Source organism: Lepisosteus oculatus, chromosome 14 (assembly GCF_040954835.1).
Source record: "Lepisosteus oculatus isolate fLepOcu1 chromosome 14, fLepOcu1.hap2, whole genome shotgun sequence".
Classification (NCBI taxonomy): domain Eukaryota; kingdom Metazoa; phylum Chordata; class Actinopteri; order Semionotiformes; family Lepisosteidae; genus Lepisosteus; species Lepisosteus oculatus.
In genome coordinates, this window is record NC_090709.1 from 39,908,975 (window position 1) to 39,924,611 (window position 15,637).

A 15,637-nucleotide genomic window follows, 5' to 3' on the forward strand; every position below is an offset into this window, starting at 1 on the left:
CAGGCCCAGACAGATCCCAGTCTCTCTCTCTCGCTCAGGCCCAGACAGATCCCAGTCTCTCTCTCTCGCTCAGGCCCAGACAGATCCCAGTCTCTCTCTCTCGCTCAGTCCCAGACAGATCCCAGTCTCTCTCTCTCGCTCAGTCCCAGACAGATCCCAGTCTCTCTCTCCCGCTCAGTCCCAGACAGATCCCAGTCTCTCTCTCTCTCTCTGTCAGGCCCAGACAGATCCCAGTCTCTCTCTCTCTCTCTGTCAGGCCCAGACAGATCCCAGTCTCTCTCTCTCTCTGTCAGGCCCAGACAGATCCCAGTCTCTCTCTCTCTCTGTCAGGCCCAGACAGATCCCAGTCTCTCTCTCTCTCTGTCAGGCCCAGACAGATCCCAGTCTCTCTCTCTCTCGCTCAGTCCCAGACAGATCCCAGTCTCTCTCTCTCTCGCTCAGTCCCAGACAGATCCCAGTCTCTCTCTCTCTCGCTCAGTCCCAGACAGATCCCAGTCTCTCTCTCTCTCTCGCTCAGTCCCAGACAGATCCCAGTCTCTCTCTCTCTCGCTCAGTCCCAGACAGATCCCAGTCTCTCTCTCTCTCGCTCAGGCCCAGACAGATCCCAGTCTCTCTCTCTCTCGCTCAGGCCCAGACAGATCCCAGTCTCTCTCTCTCTCGCTCAGGCCCAGACAGATCCCAGTCTCTCTCTCTCTCGCTCAGGCCCAGACAGATCCCAGTCTCTCTCTCTCTCGCTCAGGCCCAGACAGATCCCAGTGTCTCACTGGTGTCTCTTTCTCTCAGGTGGATGAGGACTACATCCAGGACAAGTTTAATCTCACGGGGCTGAATGAGCAGGTTCCACACTACCGCCAGGCCCTGGACATGATACTGGACCTGGAACCTGGTCAGTACCCATCCAGCATGTGTACTGGAGTGTCCAGTCAGTGTGTCTGTATGAACCCCTCTCTCTCTCAGTGCAGTGTTCATGTACTGGAGTGTCCAGTCAGTGTGTCTGTATGAACCCCTCTCTCTCTCAGTGCAGTGTTCATGTACTGGAGTGTCCAGTCAGTGTGTCTGTATGAACCCCTCTCTCTCTCAGTGCAGTGTTCATGTACTGGAGTGTCCAGTCAGTGTGTCTGTATGAACCCCTCTCTCTCTCAGTGCAGTGTTCATGTACTGGAGTGTCCAGTCAGTGTGTCTGTATGAACCCCTCTCTCTCTCAGTGCAGTGTTCATGTACTGGAGTGTCCAGTCAGTGTGTCTGTATGAACCCCTCTCTCTCTCAGTGCAGTGTTCATGTACTGGAGTGTCCAGTCAGTGTGTGTGTATGAACCCCTCTCTCTCTCAGTGCAGTGTTCATGTACTGGAGTGTCCAGTCAGTGTGTCTGTATGAACCCCTCTCTCTCAGTGCAGTGTTCATGTACTGGAGTGTCCAGTCAGTGTGTCTGTGTGAACCCCTCTCTCTCTCAGTGCAGTGTTCATGTACTGGAGTGTCCAGTCAGTGTGTCTGTATGAACCCCTCTCTCTCTCAGTGCAGTGTTCATGTACTGGAGTGTCCAGTCAGTGTGTGTGTATGAACCCCTCTCTCTCTCAGTGCAGTGTTCATGTACTGGAGTGTCCAGTCAGTGTGTGTGTATGAACCCCTCTCTCTCTCAGTGCAGTGTTCATGTACTGGAGTGTCCAGTCAGTGTGTGTGTATGAACCCCTCTCTCTCTCTCAGTGCAGTGTTCATGTACTGGAGTGTCCAGTCAGTGTGTGTGTATGAACCCCTCTCTCTCTCAGTGCAGTGTTCATGTACTGGAGTGTCCAGTCAGTGTGTCTGTATGAACCCCTCTCTCTCTCTCAGTGCAGTGTTCATGTACTGGAGTGTCCAGTCAGTGTGTCTGTATGAACCCCTCTCTCTCTCTCAGTGCAGTGTTCATGTCCTGGAGTGTCCAGTCAGTGTGTCTGTATGAACCCCTCTCTCTCTCAGTGCAGTGTTCATGTACTGGAGTGTCCAGTCAGTGTGTGTGTATGAACCCCTCTCTCTCTCAGTGCAGTGTTCATGTACTGGAGTGTCCAGTCAGTGTGTCTGTATGAACCCCTCTCTCTCTCGGTGCAGTGTTCATGTACTGGAGTGTCCAGTCAGTGTGTCTGTATGAACCCCTCTCTCTCTCAGTGCAGTGTTCATGTACTGGAGTGTCCAGTCAGTGTGTGTGTGTGAACCCCTCTCTCTCTCGGTGCAGTGTTCATGTAATAACCCCTGTGTCTCTCTCTGTGTCTCAGACGAGGAGCTGGAAGACAACCCCAATCAGAGCGACCTGATAGAGCAGGCGGCGGAGATGCTGTACGGGCTGATCCACGCTCGGTACATCCTCACCAACCGCGGGATCGCCCAGATGGTACTCGTCCACGCTCTCTCTCGCTCTCTCTCTCTCTGTCTCTGTCTGTGCGGGGCTGTCCCTCCGCCAGCGCGGGCGTGTGCTGTCTCTCTGAGTCCCCCTCTCTCTGTCTCAGCTGGAGAAGTACCAGCAGGGAGACTTCGGCTACTGCCCCCGGGTCTACTGTGAGAACCAGCCCATGCTGCCCATCGGTGAGTCCGTGCGCCTCTTCTGCTCGTCTCTCTGTCTCTCTCTCTCCGTCCTCTGCTCCATCTTCCCTCCTCACCCCGGCCTCTCCCTCTGCTCACCCTCCACCTGCTCCGTCTGTCTGTCTCGCACTCTCTCTGCCCTCAACTCCTCCTCTCCCTGCCCTCTGCCCTCAACTCCTCCTCTCCCTGCCCTCTGCCCTCAACTCCTCCTCTCTCTGCCCTCTGCTCCTCCTCCTTTTGGTCTCCTCCCTCTGCCCTCTGCTCCTCCTCCCTCTGGCCTCTGTCATTGGCTCCTCCTCTCTCCCTCCTCCCTCTGCTCGACCTCCTCTTGGTCTCCTCCCCCTGCCCTCTGCTCCTCCTCTCTCTGGCCTCTGCCCTCTGCTCCTCCTCTCTCCCTCCTCCCTCGGCTCCTCCTCCTCTTGCTCTCCTCCCTCTGCTCCTGCTCTCTCTGGCCTCTGTCATTGGCTCCTCCTCCTTTTGGTCTCCTCCCTCTGCCCTCTGCTCCTCCTCCTCTTGGTCTCCTCCCTCTGCCCTCTGCTCCTCCTCCTCTTGCTCTCCTCTCTCTGCCCTTAACTCCTCCTCTTTCTGCCCTCTGCTCCTCTTCTCCCTGCCCTCTGCTCCTCCTCCTCTTGCTCTCCTCCCTCTGCCCTCTGCTTCTCCTCTCTCTCGTGCCCTCTCTTGCTCTCCTCCCTCTGCTCCTCCTCCCTCTCGTGCCCTCTCGTGCTCTCCTCCCTCTGCTCCTCCTCCCTCTCGTGCCCTCTCGTGCCCTCTCGTGCCCTCTCGTGCCCTCTCGTGCTCTCTGACCTCCCCCCCCCCCCCCCAGGTCTGTCGGACATCCCCGGGGAGGCCATGGTGAAGCTGTACTGCCCCAAGTGCATGGACGTCTACACCCCCAAGTCGTCCCGGCACCACCACACCGACGGCGCCTACTTCGGCACCGGCTTCCCTCACATGCTCTTCATGGTGCACCCCGAGTACCGGCCCAAGAGGCCCGCCAACCAGTTCGTACCCCGGTAAGAGACGGGGGGGTCGCCCGCCGCCGCCGCCGCCGCCGCCCTCCCTCCTCGCGCCCTGCCAGCGTGTTGATCTCTCTCTCTCTCCCTCTCCCTCTCCCTCTCCCTCTCCCCCTCTCTCTCCCTCTCTCTCCCTCTCTCTCCCTCTCTCTCCCTCCCTCTCCCTCTCCCTCTCCCCCTCCCTCCCCCTCTCCCTCTCCCCCTCCCTCCCTCTCCCTCTCTCTCTCTCCCTCTCTCTCCCCGCCAGGCTGTACGGCTTCAAGATCCACCCCATGGCCTACCAGCTCCAGCTGCAGGCGGCCAGCAGCTTCAAGAGCCCGGTCAAGGCCATCCGCTAGGGCAGGGCGCCACCCCGCGGGCCGGAGGGGGGGCCGCACAGGAGGGGAGGGGGCGAGTAAAGAGACAGGCGGGCGCATCACCTCTGACGGAGACTCCCTCTCCCTCTCCCTCTCCCCACCCCCAGCGTCTTTCTCTCTCCAGTGACACACACACACACACCCTGCTGGAGCTGAGCGCCACACTTAGCCCTGAGGTCAGGTCGATGGGAATCTGGGATCACACACACACACACACACACCCTGCTGGAGCTGAGCACCACGCCTAGCCCTGAGGTCAGGTCGATGGTAATCTGGGATCTCTCTCTCACGCACACACACACACACCCCCCTGCTGGAGCTGAGCACCACGCCTAGCCCTGAGGTCAGGTCGATCGGAATCTGGGATCACACACACACACACACACACACCCTGCTAGAGCTTAGCACCATGCCTAGCCCTGAGGTCAGGTCGATCGGAATCTGGGATCACACACACACACGCACACACACACACACACACACTGCTGGATCTGAGCGCCACACCTAGCCCTGAGGTCAGGTCGATCGGAATCTGGGATCTCTCTCTCTCTCACTCACACACACACACACACACACACACACCCTGCTGGAGCTGAGCACCACGCCTAGCCCTGAGGTCAGGTCGATCGGAATCTGGGATCACACACACACACACACACCCTGCTGGATCTGAGCGCCACACCTAGCCCTGAGGTCAGGTCGATCAGAATCAGGGATCACACACACGCACACAGAGAGAGAGACAACGGAGCGCCCTCTCTGCGGCTCTCTCTGTGTGCGTGCGTGCGTGCGCGCCGATCGGTGGGTTAATCCGCGCCTCCGGAGGTACGCGTACCTCCGGAGGTCGCCTGGATGGGCGCCGGCGGTGACCCCTGACCCCCGACCCCCGACCCCCCCCCCCCCCCGCAGCAGCAGCTGGGTTCCGGTCCGCTCTCCCCTCCTGGTCCTGGTTCTCCCGTGTCCGTGCCCCTCTGTTTAGTTCGGTTTCGTTTCTTTGTTCAGTTTCGAGAAGTTGCGCGGCCCTCGGGTCCTCCTCGGCTTTCATGCCTGTCGGTTTTATTGTCGTGACGATAGAGATGACGACGACGATGATGATGATGATGATAATTATTCTTGTTATTGTGACTTTCCCTGCTGTTTGGTTGTTCGGAGCCAGTCGCAATAAACTTTATTTTCTTTTTCTAAAAAGTCACGATGGTTTGTGGTGGTCGTCTGTGAGTTTTCCGTGCTCTGCTCTTGGCGGCCCGGCGGCGTCTCTCGCCTTGCGCCAGCTGGTTGGTCTTCGTTTTCGCTCCTGTCACTCCACAACGGTCAGGGCTGCTGCCTCACGGCCCTGGGGCCCTGTGTCCCATCACTGACCCGGGCGCTGTCTGTGTGGAGTCTGCATGTTCCCCCTCCATGTGGGTGTGGGTTATCTCCGGGGGCTCTGGTTTCATCCCACAGTCCAGAGACAGGCTGGTTTAACTGGCTTCTGGGGAAAACTGTGTGTGTGTGTCCTGTGATGGACTGGTGTCCTGTCCAGGGTGTGTGTGTGTGTGAGTGCGTGTCCTGTGATGGACTGGTGTCCTGTCCAGGGTGTGTGTGTGAGTGCGTGTCCTGTGATGGACTGGTGTCCTGTCCAGGGTGTGTGTGTGTGTCCTGTGATGGACTGGTGTCCTGTCCAGGGTGTGTGTGTGTGTCCTGTGATGGACTGGTGTCCTGTCCAGGGTGTGTGAGTGTGTGTGTGTGTCCTGTGATGGACTGGTGTCCTGTCCGGGGTGTGTGAGTGTGTGTGTGTCCTGTGATGGACTGGTGTCCTGTCCGGGGTGTGTGTGTGAGTGCGTGTCCTGTGATGGACTGGTGTCCTGTCCAGGGTGTGTGTGTGTGTGTGTCCTGTGATGGACTGGTGTCCTGTCCAGGGTGTGTGTGTGTGTGTCCTGTGATGGACTGGTGTCCTGTCCAGGGTGTGTGTGTGTGTGTGTCCTGTGATGGACTGGTGTCCTGTCCAGGGTGTGTGTGTGTGTCCTGTGATGGACTGGTGTCCTGTCCAGGGTGTGTGTGTGTGTCCTGTGATGGACTGGTGTCCTGTCCAGGGTGTGTGTGTGTGTGTGTCCTGTGATGGACTGGTGTCCTGTCCAGGGTGTGTGTGTGTGTGTCCTGTGATGGACTGGTGTCCTGTCCAGGGTGTGTGTGTGTGTGTCCTGTGATGGACTGGTGTCCTGTCCAGGGTGTGTGTGTGTGTGTCCTGTGATGGACTGGTGTCCTGTCCAGGGTGTGTGTGTGTGTGTCCTGTGATGGACTGGTGTCCTGTCCAGGGTGTGTGTGTGTGTGTCCTGTGATGGACTGGTGTCCTGTCCAGGGTGTGTGTGTGTGTCCTGTGATGGACTGGTGTCCTGTCCAGTGTGTGTGTGTGTGTCCTGTGATGGACTGGTGTCCTGTCCAGGGTGTGTGTGTGTGTGTGTCCTGTGATGGACTGGTGTCCTGTCCAGGGTGTGTGTGTGTGTGTCCTGTGATGGACTGGTGTCCTGTCCAGGGTGTGTGTGTGTGTGTCCTGTGATGGACTGGTGTCCTGTCCAGGGTGTGTGTGTGTGTGTGTCCTGTGATGGACTGGTGTCCTGTCCAGGGTGTGTGTGTGTGTGTGTCCTGTGATGGACTGGTGTCCTGTCCAGGGTGTGTGTGTGTGTGTCCTGTGATGGACTGGTGTCCTGTCCAGGGTGTGTGTGTGTGTGTCCTGTGATGGACTGGTGTCCTGTCCAGGGTGTGTGTGTGTGTGTGTCCTGTGATGGACTGGTGTCCTGTCCAGGGTGTGTGTGTGTGTGTGTCCTGTGATGGACTGGTGTCCTGTCCAGGGTGTGTGTGTGTGTGTGTCCTGTGATGGACTGGTGTCCTGTCCAGGGTGTGTGTGTGTGTGTGTCCTGTGATGGACTGGTGTCCTGTCCAGGGTGTGTGTGTCCTGTGATGGACTGGTGTCCTGTCCAGGGTGTGTGTGTGTGTGTGTCCTGTGATGGACTGGTGTCCTGTCCAGGGTGTGTGTGTGTGTGTCCTGTGATGGACTGGTGTCCTGTCCAGGGTGTGTGTGTGTGTCCTGTGATGGACTGGTGTCCTGTCCAGGGTGTGTGTGTGTGTGTGTCCTGTGATGGACTGGTGTCCTGTCCAGGGTGTGTGTGTGTGTCCTGTGATGGACTGGTGTCCTGTCCAGGGTGTGTGTGTGTGTCCTGTGATGGACTGGTGTCCTGTCCAGGGTGTGTGTGTGTGTGTCCTGTGATGGACTGGTGTCCTGTCCAGGGTGTGTGTGTGTGTGTGTCCTGTGATGGACTGGTGTCCTGTCCAGGGTGTGTGTGTGTGTCCTGTGATGGACTGGTGTCCTGTCCAGGGTGTGTGTGTGTGTCCTGTGATGGACTGGTGTCCTGTCCAGGGTGTGTGAGTGTGTGTGTGTGTCCTGTGATGGACTGGTGTCCTGTCCAGGGTGTGTGAGTGTGTGTGTGTGTCCTGTGATGGACTGGTGTCCTGTCCAGGGTGTGTGAGTGTGTGTGTGTGTCCTGTGATGGACTGGTGTCCTGTCCAGGGTGTGTGAGTGTGTGTGTGTGTCCTGTGATGGACTGGTGTCCTGTCCAGGGTGTGTGAGTGTGTGTGTGTGTCCTGTGATGGACTGGTGTCCTGTCCAGGGTGTGTGAGTGTGTGTGTGTGTCCTGTGATGGACTGGTGTCCTGTCCAGGGTGTGTGAGTGTGTGTGTGTGTCCTGTGATGGACTGGTGTCCTGTCCAGGGTGTGTGAGTGTGTGTGTGTGTCCTGTGATGGACTGGTGTCCTGTCCAGGGTGTGTGAGTGTGTCCTGTGATGGACTGGTGTCCTGTCCAGGGTGTGTGTGTGTGTCCTGTGATGGACTGGTGTCCTGTCCAGGGTGTGTGTGTGTGTCCTGTGATGGACTGGTGTCCTGTCCAGGGTGTGTGTGTGTGTCCTGTGATGGACTGGTGTCCTGTCCAGGGTGTGTGTGTGTGTCCTGTGATGGACTGGTGTCCTGTCCAGGGTGTGTGTGTGTGTCCTGTGATGGACTGGTGTCCTGTCCAGGGTGTGTGTGTGTGTCCTGTGATGGACTGGTGTCCTGTCCAGGGTGTGTGTGTGTGTCCTGTGATGGACTGGTGTCCTGTCCAGGGTGTGTGTGTGTGTCCTGTGATGGACTGGTGTCCTGTCCAGGGTGTGTGTGTGTGTCCTGTGATGGACTGGTGTCCTGTCCAGGGTGTGTGTGTGTGTCCTGTGATGGACTGGTGTCCTGTCCAGGGTGTGTGTGTGTGTCCTGTGATGGACTGGTGTCCTGTCCAGGGTGTGTGTGTGTGTCCTGTGATGGACTGGTGTCCTGTCCAGGGTGTGTGTGTGTGTCCTGTGATGGACTGGTGTCCTGTCCAGGGTGTGTGAGTGTGTGTGTGTGTCCTGTGATGGACTGGTGTCCTGTCCAGGGTGTGTGTGTGTGTGTCCTGTGATGGACTGGTGTCCTGTCCAGGGTGTGTGAGTGTGTGTGTGTGTGTCCTGTGATGGACTGGTGTCCTGTCCAGGGTGTGTGTGTGTGTGTCCTGTGATGGACTGGTGTCCTGTCCAGGGTGTGTGAGTGTGTGTGTGTGTGTCCTGTGATGGACTGGTGTCCTGTCCAGGGTGTGTGTGTGTGTGTCCTGTGATGGACTGGTGTCCTGTCCAGTGTGTGTGTGTGTCCTGTGATGAACTGATGTCCTGTCCAGGGTGTGTGAGTGTGTGTGTGTGTCCTGTGATGGACTGGTGTCTTGTGCCTGTTGCTTGCTGGGATAGGCACCAGCTCCCCTGTGCCCCTGTACTGCAGAAAGCTGCTATAAGATGAATTGTTGGGTGAGTGGATGAAAGACCGCGTTGTGAGTGGATTTATCACAGCCGTTGGGAGCTGATAAGCCTCCCCTGTGGGGTAGCCTGTGTCTCAACAGCAGCATTGCAGTTTCACCAAGTGCCGCCGCAATACCGAGGAGTGGCCACAAGGTGTCACTGCAGCGCCTCACTCACACCTCACTGCTGTCAGTACCACGCTCTGGCCACAAGGCGTCACCGCGGAGCTGTGCTCTCCTTACCCGCTGCTGGTGTTGAAACCGGTGCGGGCAGAACAGCTGGTGTGGTTGTGTGAGGAGGCTGTGAAGACTTGTTTTCGAATGTGAGGGAGTGCAGCTACAGCTGCAGGCCAGATCTTCTGCCAGATCAGCTGTGTCTGGAGAGGAGCCAGGGTATCGGCTTCAACAGCAGGGCTGGGCAGCCTGTTCCCCACCCCCACCCCCCTCTGTGTACAGTAGAGCCCCCTGTCCTGACTGGAGGAGCTCACTCAGCTGTGTCTGGAGAGAAGGCAGGGTATCGGCTTCAACCACAGGGCTGGGCAGCTTGTTCCACACCCCCACCCCCCTCTGTGTACAGTAGAGCCTCCTGTCCTGACTGGAGGAGCTCACCCAGCTGTGTCTGGAGAGAAGCCAGGGTATCGGCTTCAACCACAGGGCTGGGCAGCCTGTTCCCCACCCCCACCACCCTCTGTGTACAGAAGAGCCTCCTGTCCTGACTGGAGGAGCTCACCCAGCTGTGTCTGGAGAGGAGCCGGGGTATCGGCTTCAACCACAGGGCTGGGCAGCTTGTTCCCCGCCCCCACCCCCCTCTGTGTACAGTAGAGCCTCCTGTCCTGACTGGAGGAGCTCACCCAGCTGTGTCTGGAGAGAAGCCGGGGTATCGGCTTCAACCACAGGGCTGGGCAGCCTGTTCCCCACCCCCGCCACCCTCTGTGTACAGCAGAGCCTCCTGTCCTGACTGGAGGAGCTCACCCAGCTGTGTCTGGAGAGGAGCCGGGGTATCGGCTTCAACCACAGGGCTGGGCAGCTTGTTCCCCGCCCCCACCCCCCTCTGTGTACAGTAGAGCCTCCTGTCCTGACTGGAGGAGCTCACCCAGCTGTGTCTGGAGAGAAGCCAGGGTATCGGCTTCAACCACAGGGCTGGGCAGCCTGTTCCCCACCCCCGCCCCCCTCTGTGTACAGACGAGCCTCCTCTTTCTGGGTTGAAAAGCGTTTACTCCAGAGGGCCTGGCTGCAGCCTGCGATCTGTCTTAAGGGGTCACCCCACTTGCCCCCCCCTCGGATGTCGCCCAAACAGGGAGAGGGCGGTGGCGGCGGCTCAGGGCCCCGCCAACACGCCCCAGGGGCTGTGTGGAAGAGGGGGCGCCGCGGACCGTGGGGATTTGCATGGTATCTTAACGTGGCCATTTGCATCTCGTGGGGTAGTCTCTCTGCCACCTGCTTTGTTAGGGAAACTAACGCTGCTGCTGCTGCTGCTGCTCTGCACAGCCAGCGCCACTGTCCCTGCCTGCAAGAGAACGAGAGGAGCCAGGGTATCGGCTTGTTCCCCACCCCCACCCCCCTCTGTGTACAGCAGAGCCACCTGTCCTGACTGGAGGAGCTCACCCAGCTGTGTCTGGAGAGAAGCCAGGGTATCGGCTTCAACCACAGGGCTGGGCAGCTTGTTCCCCACCCCCACCCCCCTCTGTGTACAGTAGAGCCTCCTGTCCTGACTGGAGGAGCTCACCCAGCTGTGTCTGGAGAGAGAAGCCAGGGTATTGGCTTCAACCACAGGGCTGGGCAGCTTGTTCCCCACCCCCACCCCCCTCTGTGTACAGAAGAGCCTCCTGTCCTGACTGGAGGAGCTCACCCAGCTGTGTCTGGAGAGAAGCCAGGGTATCAGCTTCAACAGCAGGCCTGGGCAGCTTGTTCCCCACCCCCACCCCCCTCTGTGTACAGTAGAGCCTCCTGTCCTGACTGGAGGAGCTCACCCAGCTGTGTCTGGAGAGAAGCCAGGGTATCGGCTTCAACCACAGGGCTGGGCAGCTTGTTCCCCACCCCCACCCCCCTCTGTGTACAGAAGAGCCTCCTGTCCTGACTGGAGGAGCTCACCCAGCTGTGTCTGGAGAGAAGCCAGGGTATCGGCTTCAACCACAGGGCTGGGCAGCTTGTTCCCTACCCCCACCCCTCTCTGTGTACAGAAGGGCCTCCCGGTCCCCTGAACCCGTGAGGCCTTGAACGGAGGTGTGACCCGTCCGTCTTCACCTGAACCTTCCCCTGCTCCGGCTCGGGCCGGTTCCCTCCGTACGCACGCCCTGCTCTCGGCGGCAACAACAATGGGGCCACCCCCCCCTCCAGTCGCCGTTTCAGCTCGGGGTGGGCCGGTTTTCGGAGGGCGGCCCGTGACGAGACTCCGGCTTGTTGTGCTGTGTTGTGTTGTGGGCTGTGACTGGAAAAACCGGAATCCTGTTTTTCGCGGGATCACCCCGTCTCTCCCTCTCCAGCTAACTTTAAGCGAATTCCTTCCCCAGGAGTCACCTGGCGTTGGCAATAATCTGTCAAATTTTCACTGTGACAGGACCTCACCTATCACCTCGCTCCAGCACGCTGAGGCAAGACACACCAACGCCACGCAGAGCCCATCTGCACCAGGCTCAGTGACCACAGCCTGGACACAGACAGACCCGGCTGCCCTGAGAGGACAGGCTCAGTGACCACAGACACTGGACACAGGCAGACCTGGCTGCCCAGAGAGGACAGGCTCAGTGACCACAGCCTGGACACAGACAGACCCGGCTGCCCTGAGAGGACAGGCTCAGTGACCACAGACACTGGACACAGGCAGACCTGGCTCAGTGACCACAGACACTGGACACAGGCAGACCAAGCTGTCCAGAGAGGACAGGCTCAGTGACCGCAGCCTGGACACACACACTGGACACAGGCAGACCCGGCTGTCCAGAGAGGACAGGCTCAGTGACAACAGACACTGGACACAGACACTGGACACAGGCAGACCTGGCTCTCCAGAGAGGACAGGCTCAGTGACCACAGACACTGGACACAGGCAGACCTGGCTGTCCAGAGAGGACAGGCTCAGTGATCACAGCCTGGACACAGACAGACCTGGCTGCCCAGAGAGGACAGGCTCAGTGACCACAGCCTGGACACACACACTGGACACAGACAGACCTGGCTGTCCAGAGAGGACAGGCTCAGTGACCGCAGCCTGGACACAGACACTGGACACAGGCAGACCTAGCCTGAGAGGACAGCCTCAGTGACCACAGCCTGGACACACACAGTGGACACAGACAGTCCTAGCCTGAGAGGACAGGCTGCTGTTGACTGGCCGTGCTGGGGAAGCCCCCTGGAAGGTGGGGCCGAGAGGGGGCCAGCTGTGGGTGGGTGAGAATGAGCTCATGCTCCACGCCGGGACGGTCTGAGTCACACCGTCATGTGAGAACTGTCCCCACCCAGGAGCCCCGGCGTGCTCTCTCTCTCTCTCGGTTCGCCTGACGTGACCTGTGAGCAGAACCAGACTGGCCAACACACACACACACACACACACACACGTCTCGTGATGCACACGCATGATGCTACGCGGACAGTCAGCGAGAGAAATCCGATTCCACCAGCAGGCTCGGCCACGGTGCGGCCCGGCTCTGTGTTTCCACCCCTCTGTCTCGCGCTGGAAGGGGTGTCTCTAAAGACCTCACTGTGACGCCGAGCGCCCCCACCTGCAGCGATTGAAGAACCACATTCCTGAGAGAGGCCGGCTCTGTGTTCTGGTCCCTCTGTCTCACACTGGAAGTGTCTCTAAAGACCTGACTGTGACGCCGAGCGCCCCCACCTGCAGCGATTGAAGAACCACATTCCTGAGAGAGGCCGGCTCTGTGTTTAAATCCCTCTGTCTCGCTCTGGAAGTGTCTCTAAAGACCTGACTGTGACACCAAGCGCCCCCACCTGCAGCGATTGAAGAACCACATTCCTGAGAGAGGCCGGCTCTGTGTTTAAATCCCTCTGTCTCGCTCTGGAAGGGCTTGACTCAAGTGCCGCAGGAGGGGCAGCGCTGTCACAGCAGGGACGATTACGACACACCGCTCCGGGGGTGTGGCCGCGGCCAGGGTCAGCGGGCGGAAAAGGTGACCGCAGGAGGGGACGGATAAGGATCTCCAGTCAGGACAGGAGGCTCTGCTGTACACAGAGGGGGGGTGGGGGACAGGCTGCCCAGCCCTGTGGTTGAAGCCGATACCCTGGCTTCTCTCCAGACACAGCTGGGTGAGCTTCTCCAGTCAGGACAGGAGGCTCTTCTGTACACAGAGGGGGGTGGGGGTGGGGAACAAGCTGCCCAGCCCTGTGGTTGAAGCCGATACCCTGGCTTCTCTCCAGACACAGCTGGGTGAGCTCCTCCAGTCAGGACAGGAGGCTCTGCTGTACACAGAGAGGGGTGGGAGAGGGGAACAAACCGATACCCTGGCTTCTCTCCAGACACAGCTGGGTGAGCTCCTGCAGTCAGGATAGGAGGCTCTTCTGTACACAGAGAGGGGTGGGAGAGGGGAACAAACCGATACCCTGGCTTCTCTCCAGACACAGCTGGGTGAGCTCCTGCAGTCAGGACAGGAGGCTCTTCTGTACACAGAGAGGGGTGTGTGTGTGTGTGGGGAGTGGCCAGGGCTCTCCGTGCTGTGAGGGTGTGTCTGTCTCAGGCGTGCCGGCTCGCTGCGGGGCTGGGGTGGGGCCGTCTCCTTGTTCACTCACCGGTGCGCCCACCTGCCCCCCCCTGACAGCAGGCCTGCTGGCCGAGGACCTCTCTCTCTCTCTCTCCTTCTCTCTCTCTCTCCCTCCTCTTTCTCTCTCAATTCAATTCAATTCAAGGTGCTTTATTAGCATGACCGATGGGTACAATCAGTGTTGCCAAAGCAAATAAAAATAATAAAATTAACATAGAACAAAACAAAAAATAGAAGTAAAATAAAATCTACAGACATGTTACAGACATTTACAACAAAGACATATTATATAATATCGACATATACTGTAGGCGGCTGGAGCATTATTGGGAGACGGACTCACTGTTCCTCAGGCTGTGACAGGAGATCACACACTGGGCTGCCAGATCAACTGAGTTCCCTCCTCCCTCTCCCAGTAGGATTGGGACCTGTTGTGGTTTTGGCAGGTGTGGGAACTCTGGGATTAGATTTCTGAATTTCGGGAAGAACGTTTCTCTAATCCCAGAGTATCTGTCACAGTGCAGTAGGAAGTGCACCTCTGTCTCTATTTCTCCCTGCTGGCAGTGGGAGCACAGCCTGTCCTCTCCGGACAGCCAGGTCTGCCTGTGTCGCCCAGTTTCTCTCCTTCTCTCTCTCTCTCTCGCTCTCTCTCTCTCTCCCTCCTCTTTCCCGGCTCGCTGGCGGGATCACACACTGGGAGCGGGTCTGGGAAGAGAGACCACATCCCTCTGGGTACTGCACCGGAGTATCACGAGGGTAGAAGCACAGTACAGTGCAGTACAGCCCAGTGTGATCAGGGTAAAAGCACAGTACAGCGCAGTAGAGCCCAGTGAGATCAGGGTAAAAACACAGTACAGCGCAGTTACGCCCAGTGAGATCAGGGTAAAAGCACAGTACAGCGCAGTAGAGCCCAGTGAGATCAGGGTCAAAACACAGTACAGCGCAGTAGAGCCCAGTGAGATCAGGGTAAAAACACAGTACAGCGCAGTTACGCCCAGTGAGATCAGGGTAAAAGCACAGTACAGCGCAGTAGAGCCCAGTGAGATCAGGGTCAAAACACAGTACAGCGCAGTAGAGCCCAGTGAGATCAGGGTAAAAACACAGTACAACGCAGTTATGCCCAGTGAGATCAGGTAAAAGCACAGTACAGTGCAGTAGAGCCCAGTGAGATCAGGGTAAAAGCACAGTACAGCGCACTACAGCCCAGTGAGATCAGGGTAAAAGCACAGTACAGTGCACTACAGCCCAGTGAGATCGGGGTAAAAGCACAGTACAGCGCAGTAGAGCCCAGTGAGATCAGGGTCAAAACACAGTACAGCGCAGTAGAGCCCAGTGAGATCAGGTAAAAGCACAGTACAGCGCAGTAGAGCCCAGTGAGATCAGGGTAAAAGCACAGTATAGCGCAGTAATGCCCAGTGAGATCAGGGTAAAAACACAGTAGAGCACAGTTACGCCCAGTGAGATCAGGGTAAAAGCACAGTACAGCGCAGTAGAGCCCAGTGAGATCAGGGTAAAAGCACAGTACAGCGCAGTTACGCCCAGTGAGATCAGGGTAAAAGCACAGTACAGTGCAGTAGAGCCCAGTGAGATCGGGGTAAAAGCACAGTACAGCGCAGTAGAGCCCAGTGAGATCAGGGTAAAAGCATAGTATAGCCCAGTAATGCCCAGTGAGATCAGGGTAAAAACACAGTAGAGCACAGTTACGCCCAGTGAGATCAGGGTAAAAGCACAGCACAGTACAGTGCAGTAACGCCGTGAGATCAGGGTAAAAACACAGTACAATGCAGTTATGCCCAGTGAGATCAGGTAAAAGCACAGTACAGTGCAGTAGAGCCCAGTGAGATTGGGGTAAAAGCACAGTACAGCGCAGTAGAGCCCAGTGAGATCAGGGTAAAAGCATAGTATAGCACAGTAATGCCCAGTGAGATCAGGGTAAAAACACAGTAGAGCACAGTTACGCCCAGTGAGATCAGGGTAAAAGCACAGTACAGTGCAGTAACGCCCAGTGAGATCAGGGTAAAAACACAGTACAACGCAGTTATGCCCAGTGAGATCAGGTAAAAGCACAGTACAGTGCAGTAGAGCCCAGTGAGATCGGGGTAAAAGCACAGTACAGCGCAGTAGAGCCCAGTGAGATCAGGGTAAAAGCATAGTATAGCCCAGTAATGCCCAGTGAGATCAGGG

General features: G+C 57.8%; 1 protein-coding gene across 1 annotated transcript in view; it reads left to right on the forward strand.

The window, feature by feature from the left end:
* Positions 1-5,111, forward strand: part of csnk2b (casein kinase 2, beta polypeptide) — a 7,980-nt gene extending 2,869 nt beyond the window's left edge. The window contains exons 3-7 of the mRNA XM_069198305.1: positions 784-886; positions 2,247-2,362; positions 2,478-2,553; positions 3,374-3,563; positions 3,811-5,111. Coding sequence (XP_069054406.1) covers positions 784-886; positions 2,247-2,362; positions 2,478-2,553; positions 3,374-3,563; positions 3,811-3,901 — 576 coding nt within the window. The 3' untranslated portion in view covers positions 3,902-5,111. The remainder of the gene's footprint in view (positions 1-783; positions 887-2,246; positions 2,363-2,477; positions 2,554-3,373; positions 3,564-3,810) is intronic.
* Positions 5,112-15,637: the final 10,526 nt, after the last annotated feature.